At 37.1% G+C, this 25398-nt stretch overlaps 1 protein-coding gene across 1 annotated transcript; it reads left to right on the top strand.

The window, feature by feature from the left end:
- Positions 1-9346: 9346 nt before the first annotated feature.
- LOC307054650 (lipopolysaccharide-induced tumor necrosis factor-alpha factor homolog) lies at positions 9347-9760 on the top strand (the record flags this gene model as incomplete). The annotated part of the gene is made up of 1 exon (XM_079706451.1): positions 9347-9760. One exon carries the CDS (start codon positions 9347-9349, stop codon positions 9758-9760), a length of 414 nt encoding a protein of 137 aa, XP_079562577.1.
- Positions 9761-25398: the final 15638 nt, after the last annotated feature.

Below are 25398 nucleotides of genomic sequence, written 5' to 3'. Positions count from 1 at the left end.
CGATGGGGGAGATAGGTGGCTTTCGGGTTTCTCAAGGGGGTGCCTTGGGCGAAAGGTACAATGGCTGAGTTTCCATTCCAAATACAGGACAGTCTTTAGAAGACCATCTTCTGGTTTAGAGGCAAATTGACTTACCAAAGCCGTGAAGCAAACTACTGCAAAACTCCCGCATAGCCCTGCTTTTTGAATGTGGAGGGCTAAAATTTCAGTTAACGATGCCATACACACATTTTTCGACCTTTTTTGAAGTCACAAGTGTCTTAACTCTCCATCTAAGATAATGGAAAGAAATTAACATGAAAGAAATAAACATGGTGGGGGAGTGGGCTTTTTGTTTGCCTGCTTGTTTTGATTGGGGGTAGCTTTCTTTCAAATGATACGAAGGCATTTGGATAAATAAAAGCTAGGTCACTCAAGGAAAGTGATGTGGCTGAAGGTTTTAGTGAAAACCTTGACAAACTTGGCACTTAAGTAACTGTAATTATGCTTTGCCATTAGCGGACCATTAAGATATACAGGAGAAAGTTCACACCTCCTGCTGTTTCATTCCCTAAGAATATTCACAAAGATAATACAAGCCTCGTTGGGTTAACTTCTCCACCAGGAGGGTTAATTTCTAAAATTTTTAATTAAAATGGAAAAGCTTAGGTTTTGTACACAGGCAACAATGTGAGGCAAGTCTCGTGGGGACACATTGGCTCTGTGAAATTTGCCTTTTGTTACTGTACCCTATGCCATTATTCCCCTGGAGTCATATGGGATTTCAAGACTTTGTTAATGTTCCAGGAAGTATGAATACGTGGGAAGTCTGGACTTTCTTCTCCCTTATCATGGGTGACTGGCATACAGACTCCTCATAAAGGGAAATTATGGCTCATCAAAAGAGTGACTTTATGAGCATTAATAGAATAATGAATCTTGCAATTTTAGTTCAAGAAACAGTGGAGTCCTATAATCAGAGTGACCCATGCAAATATGATCCACTTACTTGCCCAACTCTAGCAGGATAGGGATAGTCTATAAATCATTTTGGTTTTTAAAGGTTAGGAAAGGAAAGTGTCCAGACCTCTCAAAAGTGTTTATGGGGGGAAAGGGGACTTCTATCCCCTACAGGAAGGAATCATGGAAAGAAGGAAGAGTTGGTCCAGAGGCTACATTAAAAAGATAGAATGTCAACTGAAACAAGAGTGAATAGATGTTTTAATGTCATTGTTTCAATATTTACATTATATCATATGAAAAAGGGAAAGTCCTGCTTCCTGAAAACTATGCAAAAAAAATTCCAGTTTATAATCCCACTTTCTAAATTCCAGTTGCAAAACTGTTCAGGCTGATGATTTTAGCAAAACAAAGAGTAGATGAATACAGAGTATGGCCTTTTCAGAAGTCTTAATTATTCCATCTTTAAACATTTGACCACACACCTCTTGAACTTGGTGGTATTTTCCTTCCTATGTAAAACTAATTTCCCATGCCATGCAATATAGTCTTTTTACTCTTTGAGTTATTTTCAATGGGCTATTTATTTTGAATTTTTGAGATCTTTTACTGTTGTTGGAAATGACTAGTCCTTGAAAAGGTTTTTTTAAGACTTAAAATTGGATAATTATGGACTCTCCAGATATCAAAAAAGTGAAGTCACTAACACACCTTCTTTCTGATCCCTTACCGAAAAATCAATATATTTTCATAAACCCAAACCTAAACATATGTAACTAGTTGACTACTGTCCACACCTAGGGAGAAGTGACTGAAAGAAGACAAACGTGGATAATTCATGATTCTGAACAGCTCCCAAAGGAACAGAAATTGCGATAACTTATATTAAACTTCCCCTGTATGAATCTTTGTACGCATACCTTTGAGTACCAAAGAAGATGTTTCAATAGCAATGTTCTAAAAAAAAATTTTTTTAAGTCTTTTGCCCATAGGTAGAAGTTAAATTTACAGTTCTATCAAACTAGTTACTGTAATATGGACCATTCATGCGGAATGTCCATTAACCATTGAATATTTGTTTAGCATCTACAATATGCCATACTCGGCTGAATACCAGGGATACAAAGATGAATAAGAGAAGATGAGTCAAAGTCTAAATGCATGATCTACTTCAGGAACCACTAGCTTTAAAATGCCATTATATGGATTTATATAGAACTTTAGATTTTTACTCACTCAAAAGCAATACAGGACTTTGGCCAATAAGGAGACTATGATTAATTTGAACATTTTTGTTCATACTATAGAGTTAGTAGGAAGTAATATTGTGTTAAAATAATTTAAAGCCAGTGTCTTGCCTTAACTCATAATTTAACATGAAATTCTAACTAGAGAAGATCTTTTTAGGAAGAAAGAGCTGTGTTAGATCAACTATGATTAGATTAACCAAAATTCGTAAGAAAGACTCAACTGAAGGATTGTCTATTTTTTTATCCCGTCTAGCAGACAGACCAGTATTTCCAGATTCCTACTAGTTGCATTCAAACTGAAGCCCAGAGAGGGGATGTGACCTAGTCAGGAACACAGAGCTGGTCAAAGGCAGTCAGCTCTACAAGCTATGCTTCCATGCAGTTTCCTAAAGTTATCATTCTGATATCACCTTCAAGATTTTTTTTTTTGACATGCTTCCATACTACTTGTACTGTTATTTACTTAACATATATTATTTTTAAATGAACTTAAAAAAATCTTAGCTCCATCAAAAGTAATATAACTAATGAAATCACAAGTCTGATGGGCTATTAATATATAAATTTTAATACACATCAAAATAAATATATTATTAAAATTAGAATAAAGAAAAAAGATTTGGGATTAAAAAACTAGTCTGATAGTATACATGCCAAACTCTTAATGGTAAGGAGTGAGAAAGGTGAAAAAGAAAGTGTTTGAGTTATTTTTTTATGTACAAACAGGAATCCCTTTTATAATTTAAAAACTAAGAGAAAATTGTATGGTCTAGTGGTGGCTAGCACAGCCCCAAAGTAAGCCTTTTCATTATATATACTTAGAGGAATTAAACATTAGCACAAGTCTTTTAAGTGCGATTTAACAATATATATTTAAAGTCTTAAAATGTTCACACTTTTTGTTCCCTTAATTCCTCCTCTTAGAATCTACCCTAAGGAAACAGTCAAAAATGTAGAAAAGATTTACACAAAAAAATGACAGAGGTAAAGTAAACAATTGAAAATAACTTGTGATTAGGAGAAGAGGAATGGTTAGTCAATAATAAATCTCCACTATGACATATTAGGCAGCTTAAAATTATTTACAAACATTTTGTAATTAAATAGAAAAATGGCCTCATGCTAGGTAAAAGACCTAGACATAAAGTTATGATCACTGATTATTTTTTCATAATGCACACACTCAGAAATCACTTTCAAAGGAAATATACCAGCGTGTCAATAGTAAATTGACTTATTAAAAGTTTAGGAAATGTAGAACTTATAAGTGATCTATATAAGTTATATAAGTATATAAACCACATATATACATATATGTGTGTGCATATACATATATACACACAAGATGGAGTTGACTGCTTTGTTTGAACTGAATTGTCAATTATCTGTTTTAGTATTTCAAAACATTTTAAAGTTAAATGATAGAACCCACTTTTATGTGTCTGGTAATTATAAATATGTCTTGAAGATCTTATTAATATTGCTAATAAAACTGTGTCACAGTATCTGTTTTTCACAAAGATAATTTAATTTGCTTTTTTACAGGGACAATAGGAAGATTTGAGTGAGTATTTTGAGTACATTTTATATACAAAAGGAAATTTAGGGCCAAAGAGATTGAATGATTTAACCTAAGGTCTTCTGACGCTAATAGTGTAAGGAAGACTAAAGTCCAGTTCTCCCAATTTCTACTGTTATGTTTTGAAATCTAGAATTCCATACAATCTCAAAAATATTGCCAAATACTATCAAAGGAAATTTTCTTTTGGGCCATATGAAAAAAGGTTATCTTCATCAAATATGTGAATGAAAGCTCTGATACTCTTTTACACCTAAAAAATTAGCAGAAATATATACTGTATATGTATGTATATGTATATTTATATTTCCCAGTTGTTAAGAGTATATATAATTCTCAGTTGTTGAAGATATGGAAAAATAGACCCTCTAGTTCTCTGTTAGTGGAAATACGAAAAGTTTCAATCTTTCTGGATGTATTAGAAGTCTTTAACCCAGGAATTTAACTTTTTTTTTTTTTTTTTTTTTTTGCAGTACGCGGGCCTCTCACTGTTGCGGGCTCTCCCGTTGAGGAGCACAGGCTCCGGGCGCGCAGGTTCAGCGGTCATGGCTCATGGGCCTAGCCGCTTCGCGGCATGTGGGATCTTCCCGGACCGGGGCACGTACCCGTGTCCCCTGCATCAGCAGGCGGACTGTCAACCACTGCGCCACCAGGGAAGCCCCCCAGGAATTTAACTTTTAAAACTTGACTTGGGAAATATTAATAACTGTCATCAAAAACTTCTGTACAAGGGAGTTCCCTGTGGCATTAATACCCCACAACAAGTGACTGGTTAAAGAAATTATGTTCATCTATGTAATAGGAAGTTATATAGCTATCAAATTCTGTAAGAAATATTAAATAATAGTGAAATATTTACATGATTTTTTGATAAGGGGAAAATCGATTTCAAAACAATATGTATAACACTATCTCATATTTGTAAACGTGTGTGTGCATCTAGGCATTGAAAAATAATTTTAAAAGTATAATCAAAGTGTTAACGGTAGTTTTTTCCAGGTGATGTAATTTTTTCTAGGTGATGTAATTATGGGTACATTATATATTTTTTTCCACTGTGGCTTCTTAGATTTTTAAACATTTGTACAATGAATCTCTCTCTTGCAATTAGAAAGAAAAAGATTTAGAACTCCCAAATAAACTTTGCTAGCACAAGATTTCTTTTATATCATAAAGACTGACCAAACCAAACGTTTGTCTAATTTGTAAAAAACAAAAATTTTAACTGTGCGGTTTTATTAATCATTATTGAAAATGCACACACCTTGAAATCCTTGCATACATTCGATTCCACAAACAGCCTTTACCCAGAGTTCAATGCTTCTAGTACAGATTTTGGGTAATAACTTCCAGCACCAAGGTTACCTTGACTTTGCATCCACCAAGCATCACCCATGACTGACCCCTTGTAGATTTCATGTGAGTTGCCCTTTCAGGAGAGTCTATATATACTCTCTTCTGTCTATTATGTTGGGGTGTGCTTTCCCAGCAAGCTGCTAAAAACAGTGTTTCACAAAAGTTACTCATTGGCTACATGTTCTTTTAAGTGTCTGGAATGCAGAACAAGTTTATTTTTTAGTATCTTTCTGATGTTTTTCAAGGTGGTATTTTAAGTGAGTATTTATTGATTTAATGTTTATAATAAAGACAAATCCAGCTCTAATAACGAACATCTACTTACTAGTTTCCAGCTCCTGCTCTTATGAGTGATGACCTTGGGCTCCATGCATCAGTTTCCACATCTGTAAAAGAAGTATAATTAAATACTTACAGGATTGCTGAGGATTTTTTAAAATTAATTTTTATTGGAGTGTAGTTGATTTACAGTGTTGTGGTTATGAGGATTTTTTTAAAATGTATATAAGGAACATGAAAATTTGTAACTGCTAGCTAATATTATGATCTATGTCCTTTTTTTTGCGGTACGCAGGCCCCTCACTGTTGTGGCCTCTCCCGTTGCAGAGCACAGGCTCCAGTCGCGCAGGCTCAGTGGCCATGGCTCACGGGTCCAGCCGCTCCACAGCATGTGGGATCTTCCCGGACCGGGGCACGAACCCGTGGCCCCTGCATTGGCAGGCGGACTCTCAGCCACTGCGCCACCAGGGAAATCCTATGTCCTTTTTTTTCTTTCTTTCTTTTTTTTTTTTTGTCACAGGGCATGACATGTGGGATCTCAGTTCCCCCACCAGGGATCGAACCTGTGTCCCCTGCATTAGAAGCATGGATTCTTAACCACTGGACCACCAGGGAAGTCCCTGATCTATGTTCTTATAGCTTTACTGTGAGGTGACATAGGTGAGGTGAAGAGCCCTAAATTTGGAGTCAAGAGTTAGGTATCAGACTTCCCTAGTGGCCCAGTGGTTAAGAATCCACCTGCCAGTGCAGGGGACACGGCTTCAAGCCCTGGTCCGGGAAGATCCCACATGTCACAGAGCAACTAAGCCTGTGCGCCAAAACTACTGAGCCTGAGCTTTAGAGCCTGCGAGCCACAACTACTGAAGCCCGTGCACCTAGAGCCCGTGCTCTGCAGCAAGAGAAGCCACGGCAATGAGAAGCCCATGCACGAAGAGTAGCCCCTGCTGGCTGCAACTAGAGAAAGCCCCTGTGCAGCAACGAAGACCCAACACAGCCAAAAATTATAAATAAATAAGTAAATTTATTTTTTTTAAAAAAAGAGTTAGGTATCTAGTCCAGGAAATCAAAACCAGAATATGTACACATAACAAAAGAAATTCATTATATTTAAACAAATCTTTAAAATCAACAGTGATCATTTAAAATAAAAAACCTAAGTATGACTAATTGTATCTAAGTTCTCCTATTACTATTTGTTTCTGTTAGTTAGTTCACTTTGTCATTTGCTAAAACTCAGCCACCAGGCATGTGGCAGTAGGGCCAAAGGATTTTTTTTGTTTTTTTTTAAATTAATTTTTATTGGAGTATAGTTGCTTTACAATGTTGTGTTAGTTTCTACTGTACAGCAAAGTGAATCAGCTATACGTGTACCTATATCCCCTCCTTTTTTTGGATTTCCTTCCCATTTAGGTCGCCACAGAGCATTGAGTAGAGTTCCCTGAGCTATACAGTAAGTTCTCATTACAAAGGTTTTCTAAAAGTGGAAAAGAAAATCTTAAAATCGAGAAAAAATTTTTATTGATATCTCAAATCCAAGAAATGGTTGTATAGGCTCAGAAAAATCCATACAATGCGGAATTGTTATAATAAATGTAAATAAGTAAACTATAGCAAATGCGGAGCATTTTATTTTACTTCTTTTTTCTGTGAATTGTATAGAGATCACCATTGTTCATTGGTCTAGCTTCTGGATCAGCACTGTTCTGTTGGAGCACAATTTGAAAACCACTGATCTATTCCAGATGAGAAAATGGTCTCAAGGAAAAGTGATTTGCCCAGAATTACAGACTAAGGTATTGAAGATCCAGACCTACCCAGTTCCTCTTTATGGCAATTTCCGCTCTTCTAGCAAAAGAGATTTCCTTGAGCTGGTAGTAAACCAAAAACTCAGTTACCTTCTTTTTTCCTTCCCTCCTTCTCTTCCTCCTCCCTCTCTCCCTTCCTTTCTAAGGTTTCCCAGAAATGAGAAACTGTACTTTACATGACCAACAATAATTAACGGCTTAGTCAACCAGTAAATAATTTTTATGCTTTCTCTAAATTATTTTGATGACTTTCAGTTCATTTCATCTTTTTTTCTAACCCAGAGGATTAGCAAAACAGCTAATTGTGGTCTTCATATATCAACATCTTCTGCTCCTTGGGAATGTTTAGGGTTTTCCTTCACCTTTTCCTTTTCATCTTTCACTCTAAAAGGGTTTTTATAGGCTTAGGACCAGGAAAGAAAAAACAAAGAACAAAGGTGGCGTAAGGTTTTTTTCACCTGGAAAATTATAATTCTGCTTTTATTTCATATAGAGATATAAATGGAGAAACATAGCACTATTCTACTTATCAGGGATCATGTGAAAGAAGAAAAGTTCATTGTTCTGGCCCTTTTGTGTTCACTCTATATCATGCAGCATTCACAAAGGAATTATTCCTATGATTGAGAAGAGAGATAGGCTGGTGCTCTCATTTGACTTACAACAGAGCCCTGAATTTGAAATTAGTAAGGACTTTTTAAATATCATGAACATGGAATTATAGTATCAACTTGGTTATCAAATTAACTCTGTGTATACTAGAACTGAATGATAAAGCATATAACATGGAAGAAGGAAAGCAATAGTGCTTGTTATTACAGTTCCATTTGACTATAGTCAGGATCTAGTAGATGCTCCTGTCCCATCCACTGAGGAGACTGCAAAATCCAAGGCATCACAGGTGAACTGTCACCTGAACAACAACTCAGGAACATGAACCCTCATCAGGCAAAGGGATATGGTATTTGTAAGAGAAGATGCACAGATTTTTTCGGAGGCTGGGAAAAGCCTTAACGCACTGGATCAGAAATAGGAACCTCTGGCATCTGTAATGATCTCACAAAGCCTTTCCCATGTACAGTTTTAAAATCTATTCTTCACAGCAGTTTATGACATGAAGATTATTTCTTCTGTTTTATATTTGGAGAAACCAAGGCTCAAAGCAGTCCAGTGACTTTGCCCAAGATCATTCAACAAGCACTTGGACTTGAACTCAGGACTTCTGATTCCAGATAGCATCATCTTTCTCATTGTCAAGTATTAAACTCCCAAGATGACATAGTAATATGTTTTTTTCATTTATCTATCTATCTCTAGATATATTTCCTGATTATTTAGCAAATACAGAAAAATAAAAGAATATCTAGTCCCAAAACACAGAGAGAATTAGTATTATTCTCTGTCTTTCTTGTCTGTATTTCTCCCTTTGTGGTTTGATAGTCTATGTTCTTTGCTTTTTTTTTTTTTGCGTATGCAGGCCTCTCACTGTTGTGGCCTCTCCCGTTGTGGAGCACAGGCTCCGGACACGCAGGCTCAGCGGCCATGGCTCACGGGCCCAGCCGCTCCGCGGCATGTGGGATCCTCCCAGACCGGGGCACGAACCCGTGTCCCCTGCACCGGGGCAGGCGGACTCGCAACCACTGCGCCACCAGGGAAGCCCTCTTTGCTTATTTTTTTGTGTATGTGCATTTTGTGTGTGTACCTTTACATTGACTTGTGATGTTCACTTTATAGATTAAGAATATTAACTCCTAATATGTAATAAAATATTTTTCTTAGTTTTTATTTACTTTTAACTTTAATAATAATGCTTTTTGATACCTAAAAGTTAAAATTTTTATGTTTAAATTTATTGATCATTTTCTCTATGCTTTCTATCATTGGTATAGTTTATACTTTCAAGCCCCCTAATAGGACAACTATTCATTTACATATTTGTTGTGTTTTTACTAACTCCAAGATTTTTATTTTCACATTTAACTCTACAAACTATGTACAATTTATTTTTTAATATGTGATATGAGGTAGGGGTTAAACTTAATTGTTTTTCAAATCATTAACTAAATCGTCTCAGCATTATTTAAAAAGCATCCTTCCTGAGACCTCCCGGCTTGACTGGCTGCGCAGGCGGCGGTAAAATGTCTGCTCCAGGATCCTACCAGGCGGCTGCGAGACCTTCCTCGGTGCCGACTGCGCCCCTGTCCTATGAAGAGACAGTTTCTGTTAACAGTTACTACCCCACACTTCCTGGGCCGGCCACGGGGCTCATGATGGGCCCGGATGGGAAGGGCATGAATCCGCCTGCGTACTACACCCAGCCAGTGCCTGCCCCCAATGCCAATGCAATTGCTGTGCAGACAGTCCGCGTGCAGCAGCCCATCTCCTTTTTCGACTGCACGGTCCAGATGTGTTGTCCTTCCTGCAACAAGATGATCGTGACTCAGCTGTCCTATAATGCCAGCGCCCTCACCTGGCTCTCCTGCCGGAGCCTGTGCCTGTTGGGGTTCATGGCGGGCTGCTGCTTCATCCCTTTCTGTGTGGACGCCCTGTAGGATGTGGACCACTACTGTCCCAACTGCAAAGCTCTCCTGGGCACCTACAAGCGTTTGTAGGACTCAGCCAGACCTGAAGGGAGCCGTGTGCTGCAGGAAGGCCTTTCTGACTCTCACCCAGCTCCGCCCCTGGTGAAGGCTCCATTTTGGTGGTCTCATCTCTCCAGGGTCTCCACCTTCGTGTCTTCTTTTGGGGGGAAAATATCGCAAAAATAACACACCTCCAAACCCCAGAAATTGCTGCTTGGTGTCGTGCACAGGACATGCAAAGACATTCTCCTTGAGTGCTGGTTCAAGGGTTTCCTGCCTCCCCATCTGTGACCCCAAGTCATCCCATCCAACTGTGATCATTGTCCAGTCTGAGTATCTTCTGGTGATTTGCCACTGGCTGGCTTCTTTTTTTTGCCTCAGTGGGCCTTTCTCTTGGTGGTCTCAAACTGAGAAGCCCCAGATTGCCTTATTTTTGAAGCTGTTCTGGCCCCAGTACGGCTGAACCAACCTTTAGTGCCTACCGTCATAGCCATCTGTTTCCACTTCTGATGACAAAAATCTTGCCTTACAGTCTGAGGGCTTGGCTCTCAGATTCTGCAACTGCAGGCTTTTAAATAGCACACAAATTCACTTTAATTTCTTAATTCGTTTTTAAGTACAGGGAGGGGTTATTCACACCCATCAGACACAAAGCCATGAGGTCATAAACGCAGGCTTGGAATAGAAGGCTGGATCTTTACACTGATCCGCCTTCTTTGGACCAGATCCTCAGCCACTTTCTACAAAGGGCTTTTTTTTTTTTTTGGTAGAGGAATTGTTTGTATTAACCATTTTTGTGACCTCCTTTTGGTCTTAAACACCTTTGAACATAATTTTGAAAGGAGGGATTTTTAGAACCGTTTTCCTTATCCATATGACTGGTATCATTTTCCCATTTGCCAATGCACTGTCACATTTTTTTTTTTTTTTTTTGCCTTAACAGAAAAAGTAATGGGGATAATTTCATCCACTGCTTTCACTTGGGTTTAGTGTGGTTCCTAAAAGACCTCCATAATGGAACTCTTAAAGAGGGTCCCCTTTTGGGTTCCTGGTGGATATTTGGAAAGACAAAGGAAAGGGTGTTTGAGCACGTCTAAGTACCATGGTGCTGAAAAGTGCGGGGACCTGACTGTTTCAAAGGCAACTGAAGTCTGGATTTTATTTTTCAGAAATAAATTTGTTGTATAACATCTGAAGACATGATTTCTAGGACTGAAGCAGCAAGCCAGAGTTCTCGGTTCGCTGCTGTGTCATCTTTGAAATCAAGACAAAGCTGGGCTCAACTTTCAAGAGTTCCCGTTTTGATAATAAATAGGCACAGGGAACGCATGTGAATAATATTATGTAGAAATCAAGCCTAGGCCTTGATCGAAAATCTGTATATTAGTTGAAAATTATAGTCATAACCCATTGATTCAGCTTATTCATTTGATGTTTTGAAAGTTCCAGTAATTATTTTTGCAATGACTATGGATACTACATAGTACTTTGGTGTTATCTGCTTTTCAAAAATAAAGTCTTTTGTTCACTCTGAAAAAAAAAAAAAAGCATCCTTCCTTTACCCAAGTAATTGAAAGGTCACCTTTATTGCACACTACAATTTTGTATGTAGTGACATAATGTTCTAGACTATCCGTTTGTTTCCATTTATCTGTCTACATTAGGAGATGTGTGTCAGTTTTATTCTTGGTTCTTATATACTCTTTTATTATCAGGTTTCCCCCTTTAACCTGAAAAAGATCACAGTATTGTTTAGATTTTTTTTAATATTTGAGTGAAATTTCTCTATACATAACTCAGTCCAAATTCCCTCAAAAAGTGCACAGGTTACTGTTTAGCTCATGCCCCCAAATGGTGGCTTTATCATTTCACAAAATTATAGGCACATTAGTGGATTAAAAATTCATTCAAAACTTTACATCAGCTTTTTCCTTAATATAGTTAGGTTCAGTACTCTGAGTCTAACGTCTTACACTACTCTTCACCATTCAACTTTGTTTCATCTCACTAAGAAATCAGTTAATCAGGACTTCCCTGGTGGAGCAGTGGTTAAGAGTCCACCTGCCAATGCAGGGGACATGGGTTCGAGCCCTGGTTAGGGAACTAGATCCCACATACATGCCACAAGCCACAACTAAGGAGCCCTCGAGCCGCAACTAAGAAGCCCGCCTGCCACAACTAAGACCTGGTGCAACCAAATAAATAAATATTAAAAAAAAAAAAGAAATCAGTTAATCAACTGTACTTCAGTAAAAATTTTTTTAAAAGACCAAAAAAAAAAAGAAATCAGTTAAGGTAATAGAGCAGTGACTTCAAAATTCATAAAGCAAAGAGGAACAAGAAAATTCAATTAAGGCAGTAAAAGAAAAATATAAGAAAAAAGGTATAAACAAATAAGAAGAAATGAAAAGAGAAGACACAAAGACAATGTTAGAAATAAGATGTCAGAAATAAAGCCGTCTGGTTAATATATTCATGTCCATTTTCAGAATAAATGTTAATGGATGAAGTTTCTCTATTAAGATATAGAAACTCTCATACAAATAAACCAAAGAAATAACCATAAACTTTAATCAAATTTATTAAATGGGTTGTACAATTCCTCTATATCCTTTTTTAAATCTGAGGGTCACAGAATCTGTCAGTTTGTGGAAAGAGGTGTTAAACAACAAGATAGTCTAAGAAACAGAAAAAGCAAACAGCTATTTAAATAAGTCATAAATAAAAGTAAGTGACCAGAAATATTTGAAAATCAAAAGGAGTAATCAGAAATCAGGTTAAGTACTATCAAAAAGAAAGAAGGAGAAAACATGGCAATAGTAGACAAAATAAAATTCAAGACCAAAAATACTAAATTGAAAAAAAAAATTTAGTTGTTAAAAGGAATAATTTACCATTTTTTGTACCTGATAATACAGCTTTAAAATATATGAAGTATAATCTGTCATATCTACAAAAAAAAAAGTTTACAAAACTATAATGATAATTGTAGATTTTTGACAATGCCTCAACAAAAATGACAAATTAAGTGGCCCCCAAATACAAAAGGATATAGAGGAATTGAATACATATTCATTAAACTTGGTCATAGATATATGCATAGAACTGTGTGCCTGATATTCTTTTCCAGTACCCATAGAACATTTACAAAAATTGGCCAGTCATTCAGCCACAAAAATAAAAGCTCTAAAAACTCAATAAATATTGAAAGCAGAATACAGATCAGAATGCAATAAAACTATAAATAAACTCCAAAGGACAGAAACATACACATACACAAACTATATACTATAAAACTTTCATAATAACTTTTGGTTAAAAAGAAAACCAGACTGAAATATAGACTATTTTAAATAGCAAAAATAGAGAGAATACAAGATATCAAAACTTATGTGATATGACCCAGTCAAATAGAAATTAATATCACTAAATGTATTAGTTAGAAAACAAAATATTTAAAATCCACAAATACTCAGTTGAAAGAGCTAAAAATAATTTTTTAAGTAGAAATCATTGAGTGCTAAAGCGGAATTCTATGAAAATTAACAAGTAAACTTTACCAATTAAACTATCAACCAAAAATCAGATAAGTCAGATGAAAAAGAAAACACAAATGCATAATATTAAGATAAGGAAAGAGACATAACTACAGACACAGAAGAGATTTTAAAGTTATAAGAATATTATAGGGAATTCCCTGGCAGTCCAGTGGTTAGGACTCCATGCTTCCACTGCAGGGGGCACGGTTTCAGTCCCTGGTTGGGGAACTAAGATCCCGCATGCCTCGCTGTGCAGCCAAAAAAAAAAAAGAATGTTGTATCAATAAAGTTAAAATTCCCAGGTGAAAAGAATAATTTTCCAAAAATCTATATAATAATGAAAATTGACTCAAAAGGAAGAAGAAAAGAAAAATGACCAATTATCACATGAAAAGAAAAAACATAGCTAAATCCCCAAACCCCACACCAGAGTACTAGGTAAATTCTAGTACACCTTATAGAAACTGATAATTCCTGTTTATAAAATATATGTATGTATTTATGTATTTATCTTTAAACTCATTATTAAGTAATAGATATTCATAGAAAATTTTTTTAAATGCAGAAATTTTAAACATAAAAGTCCTAGGCTATTTAAAGAGTTTATACTCATTCTTTGTGTCTAGTGTTACTCTGTCAGCCCACAATCCAACAAAGAAAACCAAATACATCAAATTTTATAAGAATATGACTTGTAAATATAGATGCAAAGCTCCAGTATAAAATGTTTTATATAAAATCCAACATATGAAATTTAAAAATCCAGCATATGAAAGAAATGATTCACCATGAGTAAAGAAGGTTATCCTAGAAAAGCAAGGATGATCAAAACCAGGATATCTATTGATAATAATGCATTACATTAACTGAACACAGTAGAATTATAATGTGATAAACTTGATAGACGCTAAACTATAGTTGATAAAATTTAATACCTATTTCTGATTTAAAAAAAGCAAAAAAGAAAAACAAAATTGAATTTTTATTAATCCATGACTAGAATGATATTTTTAAAAATTATTATCAGGTTATGTTTCAAAAAATACAGCAAAATCTTGCTACTGACATATGAGAAGCATTCCCATTAGGGTCAGGAATTGAAAAGGAAAATACCTCTTATCCACGGATACAATTCAACATTTTACTAAGGTCTCAGCTTTTGAAATAATTCAAGAAATAGTAAGAATAAGTATTAGAAATATGTCATTAGAAATAATGACAGTTTTGCAAACTGTCATTATTTGCAATTGCAAATTAGGAACTCTCAAACAAACCTCTTAAAAATTAGTAGAACTCAGAATTCTGTAGGGAAACATACAAAAATCAATCGTTTTCCCATACTCCAGTAATATCTAAATGGATTTGGATGCATTCAGCTTCAGTTAGAGGATGCTGAATTAATCGAGGTTTAAACCTTTTTTGCTAAAAAGGGAATGTGGAAGAAAGCAGTTGACTGGTATGTTCAGTGGCCCAATAACTTCTTCAAGGACCTAAGCAGTTTTCTTCCTTCTGCCCCATCATCTCAAGTTGTTACCTTTTTCTCTTCATATTTGTGGCCTCATGGCCACATTATGGTTATCCCAGTCAGGTGTCATTCCTGCTCATCAGCCGTGAAAATGGGAAGAAAGGAGAGCAGAAGCAAAGGGGCTTTACTTGTATCAAGTCCCTATCACACATTGTGTAATACTAGGGAATATGGTCAGCCTTGGTGGCAAGGGTGCCAAGGACTGTGAGCATGTAGCAAAAGTCACAATCATTTGCATCGCCATGACTGGTTTAGACCAAAGATGGATGATTCATCCTCTGGGAATGGGCACATTGCTGACCCCAAGTAAAAGTAGGATTCTGTTAGCAAGGGAGAAGTGATCAGAGACCTACTTGGTAGATGACTCCCAGAGTATGTCGTAGAAAATATGATGGGGATAGAAGATCCCAATCACTCAAATGAAAAGTTAAAAAAAAGTCATGGGACTTCTCTGGTGGTGCAGTGGTTAAGAATCCAACTGCCAATGCAAGGGACATGGGTTCAAGCCCTGGTCTGGGAAGATCCCACATGCCACGGAGCAACTAAGCCCGTGTGCCACAACTACTGACCTTGTGCTCTAGAGCCTGCAAGCCACAACTACTGAGCCCGCGTGCCACAACTACTGAAGCCCGCATGCCTAGAGCCCGTGCTCCACAACAAAAGAAGCCACTGTAATGAGAAGCCCGGGCACCGCGATGAAGAGTAACCCCTGGGCTTCCCTGGTGGCGCAGTGGTTGAGAGTCCGCCTGCCGATGCAGGGGACGCGGGTTCGTGCCCCAGTCTGGGAGGATCCCACATGCCGCGGAGCGGCTGGGCCCGTGAGCCATGGCCGCTGAGCCTGCGTGTCCGGAGCCTGTGCTCCGCAACGGGAGAGGCCACAGCAGTGAGAGGCCCACGTACAGCAAAAAAAAAAAAAAAAAAAAAAGAGTAGCCCCTGCTCGCCACAACTAGAGAAAGCCCGTGCACAGCAACAAAGACCCAATGCAGCCAAAACTAAATTAATTAATTAATTAATTAATTTAAAAAAATCATAACGGGGGAGGGATGGATTGGGAGTTTGGGATTAGCAGATGCAAACTATTGTATATAGAATGGATACACAGCAAGGTCCTACTGTATAGGACAGAGGACTATATTCAATACTCTGTGATAAACCATACTGGAAAAGAATATGAAAAAGAATGTATATATATACATATGTATACCTGAATCACTTTGCTGTATATAGAAATTAACACAACATTGTAAATCAACTATACTTCAACAAAATAAATTTTAAAAAATTCATAACCTATCTAGAATAAATAAGCAATGAAATATATAAAACCTATATGATGATATTTAGAAATTTTACTAAAATACTTTATAAGACGTGGAAAAAATGGAGACACATCACATTCTTATATGAAAAGCCTCAATATGGTAAAATTTGATTCTCTATATAATAATATACAAATTTGTAGTAGTCCAAAACAAAATGACCTTTTCTTTTTTAACTGGATAACTGATTCTAAAGTTTATCTATAAGAGGACATTATTTAAAAAATAAGACTAGATGAAGCTTAACTCATCATATCTCAAAACGATTATACCGATACATTGACAAAAACAGTGTGGTATTGGCACAAGAATAGAATACAAATAGTAGAGTACAGAATGGAGCACAATAAAGAATGCAAAGTCTGAAACCACCTATATACACATGAGGATTAGAGTATAATGAATCTAGTATTTCAAATCAGTTGGAAACAATTGGTTATTTTAGATTTAATTTTGGAAAAATGGCTCCACTTGGGAGGAAATAATTATAGTCCATTCTCACACCATGTACAAAAATAAATTCCAGATGGATTAAGATTATAAGAACAGAAAAACAAAACTGTAACATACTGGAGTCATGGAGGAATATTTTTGTAATCGTGGGTGTGAAAAGATTTTCTAAAATGACATAGATTGACCAGTTAATCTACATAGTAAATTCTGTAGGTGAAGAAAGTTAAAAGACAAATGATAGACCTGGAGAAGATATTTACCACATATATAACAAAAGATAAATTAATTTATAAAGAGTTCCAATGATTCAATAAGAAAAAGACAATCTACATTTTTCAAATGAACATAGGATATCATCAGGCACAGAAGGCATATGAAAAGGGCAAAATACATATTAAAAAGACATCTTATCTATAATAAGTATGGAAGTGAAAATTATAATAATGGTAAAATATAATGATAAAATATAATAAAATAATATAAAAGTGAATAAAATCATTCATCAGATCATCAATGTATTTTGAAAATTGATACTATTCAGTGTTGATGTGTATATACAAGTACTAAGTTTGTGGAAATGTAAACCTGTACAGTGGTTTGGTGGACAATAGGGTGATATCTATCAAAATTAAAAATATTCATACTTTCTGACCCAAAAACTATACTTCTAAGAATCCAACCTATAGAAATATTTGCATATGTGCACAAAGGTATTTATTGTAGTATTGTTTCTAATAGAAGAAATCTGAAGCTACTTAAATGCCCAACAATTGTAGAATTATTTCATAAATTATAGCATGTAAATTTGCACTATTAACAAGTTTTTATGTTTTCATCACAATTAAGATAGATCTGTTTGCATTGACATGGCAAGATCTTCAAGGTATATCATGAAATGAAAAAAATTGCCATATTTATTTTTTAAAGCTAATTTTAATATTACATTATTACATTATACATTATGTTTATCTTAGAAATGTTATGTTTATATATTATATCATATAAGCATTCAAATGCATAGAACAGCATCTAATAGGATGCTTTCACAGATGATTTCTTATAGATTGGAGAATATTAATGCAGGGAATAGGGGGAGAAAAATTATCTATAAGGGGGGCTTCAGTATTTTAGTCTGTGCATTTCTAACTGCTCAAATTTTTCAAAATAAGCACGTATCATGTTGCTTTTGCAATTAAAAATATTTTAAAAGGGACAACTTAGTATTTGGATAAAACAGACTGAGGTTCAAATCCCATATTTATCACCTAATAGCTGTGTGACTTGAATATTTTTAAGTTCTTAGAGACTCAATTTCTTTATCTACAAATTAGGTAAAATAATACTCACTTCATAGTTGCATGAACAGATCAAATGAGATTATGTATGAAAAACGCCTGGCTCATAGTGAGTGCTCAACAAGTAAGTGTTGGTTTCTTAAATGGCTGAGGTTAGAGATAAGTAAACTATAGTCTTTATCATTTGCTTTTCTTAGCTGGGGTTACAGGAAGCATACTTTGATCAAGCAGATTGGATGAATCATTTGTACTTGAAATTTTCATTGAAAGATGGCAGATATGGTCTATGTTTTGAGATAAATTAAATATTTAATTGTTTGATTATTCATTCATTTATACAACGAATATAGTGTTATTGACTCTACGTCAGCCAGTGTGCAAGGTACTTGGAGGTGTGAAGATGAAGAAGAGATCATCCTTTCTACTAAGGAGATTGAGGTTTGCTTTAATTTAATGCTTTCAGTTTAGTGAGATAAGTGCAATTCCAGAGACATTTGTAAAATGCTAAGGATATAAAAAAGAATAGTGCTGAAAAATCACAGAATCAGAGAACTTTTGAATTGAGCAAGACCAAGGGATCATTTATTCAACTTCTCATCCAATGCAAGAATTCCTTCCACAACATTTTTGGAAGACTGTAAAACAGTTTCTGCCAACATAATAATTATGATTTATTGAATGTTTACTATTGCTCCTGACACAGTCCTAACTCTTCACAAACATTCTCTCAACTTAAACATCACACCAAAACTGAAAGCTAGTTACCATTATTCATAATTTATGGGCAGAAACTAAGACCACAAGAGGTTAAGTAATTTGTCTGAGGTCACACACCTAATTCACGGAGCTGAAATTTGAACCCAGGTCAGCCTCATCCCAGAGCCTATATTCTTAATTTGAACCACTACACCCTACTGTCTTCACAGTTGGGACCTTTCCAATGATAAGACACTCAATCTATTGAAAGACTCTTGTTTCACGTCTTGTACAGTTCTTCCCTATATAATGTTGGCATCTGTCTTCCTGGAGCATCAGTTACATACCTCAATGAGCATCAAATAACACCTCCAGTGTAATTGGACTTACCACAAATGCAAAAATGTTTAAGACATGGTTTCTACCCTCACACAGTTTATACTCTTGCTTTTTCTATTTGGAGGAGTGCAGAATGTCACCTGCTCTTCTACCAGGGAGCCCTCCAAAAGTCTGAAAACAATCCATCCTTCACCTCTTCCAAAAAACATTCCACCTCTCACTGAACTTTTTGTTGTTGTTCCACATTGAATATCCTCAGTTCTTTCAACTGTTGCTATATTTCCAGAGCCTCTCCATCTCAATTTTCTTTCTCCAGATATGTACCTGATACTGTCTTTAAAAGACAGGGTTTTGAACCAAAACGATGAAGTTAATGTTATGGTAGTACAGAGGAGATTTAGCTGACTTTTATTTAAATGTCAACTTCAATTAATATTTGCACTAGTGTCTCTAGCTTTTGATTGCAATCATGTTATTTACTTATATTAAGTCACGTTAATACCACTCAGCACCCCCTCACTTCTTTTTTTTTTATTTTATTTTAACAAGTATTAGTCTATCCAGGTCTTGGTTTTCTCCTTCATTTTACTTGTGAAACAAACTTTTTAATTCTTAAATCAAGACTTTATTGTTATCCGTATTAAGGACAATCTTTTTTTTTTTTGCGGTACACGGGCCTCTCACTGTTGTGGCCTCTCTCGTTGCGGAGCACAGGCTCCGGACGCGCAGGCTCGGCAGCCATGGCTCACGGGCCCAGCCGCTCCGCGGCATATGGGATCCTCCCGGACCGGGACACGAACCCGTATCCCCTGCATCGGCAGGCGGACTCTCAACCACTGCGCCACCAGGGAGGCCCAAGGACAATCTTTTAAATTGGTTTATCATTTCAGACTACCCAACTTTTTTTCAGTCTTGATATTGTTTTCCATTTTATTAGATATCTCTCCCAGCTTTACAGAATTCTCAATCCACAAAGCCCAATGTTTTTGTGATTTCTCTGAAAGATCAAGGCAAAGGAGGGAGTTCTGAACTGTGCTACTAATGACCTTTTCCAAGTTGGAATAGAATCATTAATCAATCCTCCTTTGTTATTATTGTTCAATCAGGGATGAAGTCACACAGCTAAGTTAGTATCTGACCTACATAGTAAGAGAAACAGATTGTTATATGTGCTCAGATAGCATACAGACATGCGTGGTATAGGCTCCTACGTGTGTTTGGGGATGGTCCAAACAGGTAAAACACATGATCAGTGACATGGCGTTCAGCAGATAAAGGCAAAACAAGTTTTTAGTTTTTTGTTCATTTTTATTTTCTAAACACTTAAGAGAGCCATTACTTCTGTGGATTCATCTGTAGCCTCTCAATAGGCTAGAGAGACAATGTCAAATCCTGATTGGTTGAAAGTAGTTCTAGAGAAGCAAAAGTAATGTCCTTTATATTGACATGTTTCTCGTGGTCTGACCTCCTCCAGGATAACCCAGAGAACCTAAAGAAAAGGATATACTACTTGTGCTTCAGCCAATCCCCTATTAATATCGTTGCTTGCCACCATGTTTTTTTTTTTTTTTTGGCTGCACCACATGGCTTGCGGGATCTTAGTTCCCCAACCAGGGATTGAACCTGGGGCCCTGGCAGTGAGAGCACCAAGTCCTAACCACTGAACCACCAGGGAATTCTTGCCACCATGTTTTTTATTTGTTTGGAATAGCTGAGCTCTTTTTTTTTTTTTTTTTTTTTTTTGTGGTATGTGGGCCTCTCACTGTTGTGGCCTTTCCCGTTGCGGAGCACAGGCTCCGGACGCGCAGGCTCAGCGGCCATAGCTCACGGGCCCAGCCGCTCCGCGGCACGTGGGATCCTCCCAGACCGGGGCACGAACCCGCGTCCCCTGCATCGGCAGGCGGACTCTCAACCTCTGCGCCACCAGGGAAGCCCTAGCTGAGCTCTTGAATGAGAACCTGGACTTCAGATGGTCTGTGTTGCAAATTACAGGCATATCTGTGTGGATAAGCTCTCTGTAGAAAGTTAAGAAACCTTACTAAGATATGTATCTATCATCTCTTTAATAAAGGCCCATTGCTTATCATGGGAGAAATATAGCTTCTTGAGATATGGTAGTAGTTCACTGGACAAACTTATGAATAATTTCACTTTAATGAGATATTTACATAGACATGTGCACTATTAAAACATTAAAAAGTATTAATATTTATTTTAGCTAGATGAAATCTTTTTTGGTACCAGTTGGATCAAAATAATAGGTTTTAAAATAAAAAGAAGAAAGAATGCTATTTAAAATATTTATATTTTAATAATTTTCTTTCTGTCATTTTCTACACAGCCGAAACTTGAAGATTTTCCAGTTATTTCTAGACACAAAAACGTGAGCAGAGTGTTATGCCTTCTTATATTAATCAAGCCATATTTTATTACTCAAAATATGTGATAAATATTGTTAAAGAATAATCTCTCACCCACAGCATATTTTCCCCCAATCTAGCAAGTGCTTAAGAAAATAAACCACTTGACCATTTGCACAAGACTTAGTTCACAGTCTAAGAAGAAACAAAGTCCAGACAATCTACTACTAGGTGCTGTGACCAATGTGACCACCATCACATTTGCACTGTCCTCAACAAGAAATGCCCATATTCCCTCGGCCCACCTCAGGGTTTACCTGCAGCTATGATGGGCATTTCTTGGGCATGCAAACAGTTTCCTACCACAAGTACCCATGCTTCTGTTTCCCTGCCTAGGGACTTCTGCTAGCACCACAGGACATGCACAGGGCAATCCAAGAAATGCAATTTTCAATCAATGAGTCTATGAATAACTACCCCAGTTTGACCCTCTTGACAATGCTGAAGCATATTGTGCATGCTTCCTCAGAAGGTCCCCATTCAACTGAACCAGTTGCCCATAACAATGACATGCTCATTAATACACCTATTGTCTTCTCTCAAATCCTTGTCTCAGGGTCTACTTTTGGGGAAACACCTCCTCCTTCACCATTTCTATTGAACTGTCAGTGAACTTGATTATATTAGCAACTCCCAGAGTGAGAAAGAATCCTATCTGTAGCTCAGGTAAGATAACAATGGAGCAGAGGGAAGGTGGTGTTATGGAAAAAGCATGGAAGTTAGAAGAAAATCTGACCAAGACCTCAAATCAAATCTCAGCTCTCAATGGTCTCAATCTTTCTATCAGCAGATTGCTTTCTCCTTGAACATGTTCTTCAATTGACCTGTGAGATTGCCCTCTTGATTCTCTTCCAGTCTCACAAGCCATACACTCTCAGTCTCCTTTGCCTGACCCTCTTCATTTTCCTACTTCTGTTGGTTGGAGGGATCTAAGCTCAGTCTCTAGACTTCCTCCCTTGGCTATTTAAACCCACTCCCAATGTACTTTCACCCAGTTGTGTGTTTCAAGTACCATAAATATATGGTGACTCCAAAACTTACATCTTTGCCTAAACCTCTCCTCTGCACTCCAGAACACTGATGTCCAAGTGCATATTCAACATCTCTACTTGGATGTCTAATAGGCATCAAACTTAATACTTCAGAACTGAATCCTCGATTTCCACTTCACCCCGTTCTCTCCGATGATAAATGGCAGTTCCATTTTTCCCAAAACTCCTGAATCATGTTTAACTCATTACTGTCTCACACAGTATGGTATCCATCATCAAATCCTATCCTTCCACTTCAAAATATGTCCTAATGTAGCCATCCCTTACCTCCTCTACTGCTAATCTGGGCCAAGGCATCATCATCTCTTGACTGGATGATTTCAATAGCCTTCTGACCAACCTCTCTGCTTCTACCCTTGACCTCTTAAAGTTTATTTTGAGTGGCCCTTTTAAAACATTGTCAGATCTAGTGACTGATATGCTGTGGTACCCCAACTCATACAGAATAAAATCCAAAGTATATTGGATCATCTTGGACTCTAGGGTCTGATATGACCTTGTCTCCACTACCCTTTTGGCTGTAATTTTTACTACCCTCTTTTTGCTCAGGCTGCTTCAGCCACACTGGCCTCCTCTCTCTTACTTGATTCTTGGCACTTGCTGTTCCCTCTCCCTGGAATTTTCTGCAATCATGTATCCTCAGGGACACATTCTCTTCACCAAGATCTCTACTCAAATGTCACCTTATTGAGATGATTTACCCCACCACTCTATCACATCCACTTCACACATAAATACATACCTATACATACATACATACACTGTCCATCTCTGTTAGCACCATCTGACCTATTACACATTTCTTTATTTGTACATTATCCTTTTCTCCCAACTAGAACATGAGTTCTTTGAGATCAGGGATTTTGGTTTGTTCCCTGTTGAATCCCCAGCACCCACCGCAGTTTTTGGCACGAAAAGGCACCCAACACATATACTGTGAATGATGTAATAAGCCAGCTATAAATCAGGGAAGGTTGGTCTACAAGATCTCCTATCTCCCTCTCACTCAAATACTACATGATCTTAGTTGACTCTGAAAGTATAGAATATGCACTGTAACTTGTTTAATCAGACAAAAGACTTGTTTTTCACTCTCATTATTAATCTCCAAAACTTGCCTGTTACTCACATTTCTTGATTCACGGAGGAATATCTGTTGGAATGTTTAAGTTAAATTGATTTTATAAGTTTATATACCTATCTAAAAGCACTTTAGACCAACACAGTGGGTTTTCTTTCTGCCTACTTTGATTATATTTTCTGTAAGCATTCCAATTTTCCCCAGGTACACTGTTTTACAAGTAGGATTTGGATTTAGAAGCAAAAAGGAGTCAGAATTCCTCTTCCAATCATGAACTGGCCCTTCTTCCTAAACATTTCCACCCACCAATATTCTACTTTTAGAAAATCAAGAGAGAAAGACAATAATACCAATTTTGCATCTATCCAATTAACCCAAGACATGGAGTCCTTTTCTTTTGGGCCACACCATGAGGCATGCAGGATCTTAGTTCCCTGACCAGGGATTGAACCCGTGCCCCCTGCATTGGGAGCACAGAATCTTAACCACTGGACTGCCAGGGATGTCCCTGGAGTCTCATTCTTTCTTCTTCTCTACATAAACTAATAGGTGTTCATTGTCTTATATTTTCTCCACCTGTCTTAACTGATTATTGCTTCATTTCTAATCTGAGAAATTATTTAGAAAATTATAAAATATCTATCTAAAAATTATAAACATGTAGTTATCTTTTTTAATTCTTTGCTTAAAGCTGAAATGCAGTTTTTTTTCATATTTACCAAAACGATGAAGTCTGATATTTCTTTGAGATCTGCCAGAATTAAAACTGGATTTCAGCCTTATGCAAACCCTAGTCAATCTTAAGTACAAGTGGTCATTGACTGCTAAACTTTATTTTTTAGGCTCTTCCTTTCCTTAGTGTGATTTTGACCTAGTCATTTCTCTTGTAAGTCTTCCTCATCCTTTTTTTGGTAGTTCAGAAATGCTTTAAAATTATTTGCCAAGCTAGACTGAGATCTTCTTGATTCTTACATTTCCTAAATATCCCACCCTTCACTGTACATTAAAAATGCAGAAAACCCCCAAAATTACATACGTGTTAAAAATGAAGAAACTCGGGCTTCCCTGGTGGCGCAGTGGTTGAGAGTCCGCCTGCCGATGCAGGGGACAACGGGTTCATGCCCCAGTCCGGGAGGATCCCACATGCCAAGGAGCGGCTGGGCCCGTGAGCCATGGCCGCTGAGCCTGCGCATCCAGAGCCTGTGCTCCGCAACGGGAGGGGCCACAACAGTGAGAGGCCCACGTACCGCAAAAAAAAAAAAAAAAAAAAAAGAAGCAACTCTGAATAATGATAACACATGTGCTGGATCTCTTGTGAAAATGGTGGTTCCCTCCTTTTTTTTGAGGATCTTAAGTTATTCTCATTTCTGGTGTAATTTTGGTGTAAAAAGTCACTTATGGAGCCTTCTTGGTAGGTTTCAATGGTCTTTGTGTGTGGATTATCAACAGTGGAAAGGGTGTGAAGAAAGAATAATAACAATGACAAAAAGGAAGATTAGATTCCTTCAATTGATTTGTAAATACCTATTAAGTGCTTGTTCTGTGCTAGGCAATGTGCGAGACAAAGGGAATACAATCGTAAGCAAATCCAGACAACCGTCACTGACCTTCTGGAACTTACATTCTAGTGAGTAGAGTAGGAGATGCTGGGCAAGTAGAAGGAAAAATGACTGCACGTGAAAACTGTGAAATTGCAGTTGTGATCCTTGTTAAGGAGGACAGGACCACCGCAGCTGTTCAGGTTAGGCCTTACCTGAAAGCACAAGGCCAAGGGGTGAGTGATGCCTGAACAAGCCAGCCAGAGCTCTGTCGGCTATTTCCTGCTGGCATCTGAAAGAGGGACAAATTCCAGTAATTCCCACACAGGTGGGACAGCAGGGGCCCAGAA

This window comes from Hyperoodon ampullatus (genome assembly GCF_949752795.1).
Source record: "Hyperoodon ampullatus genome assembly, chromosome: 6".
Taxonomy (NCBI): Eukaryota; Metazoa; Chordata; class Mammalia; order Artiodactyla; family Ziphiidae; genus Hyperoodon; species Hyperoodon ampullatus.
Note: the sequence above shows the minus strand (reverse complement) of the source record. Positions and strands in the feature narration are given on the sequence as shown.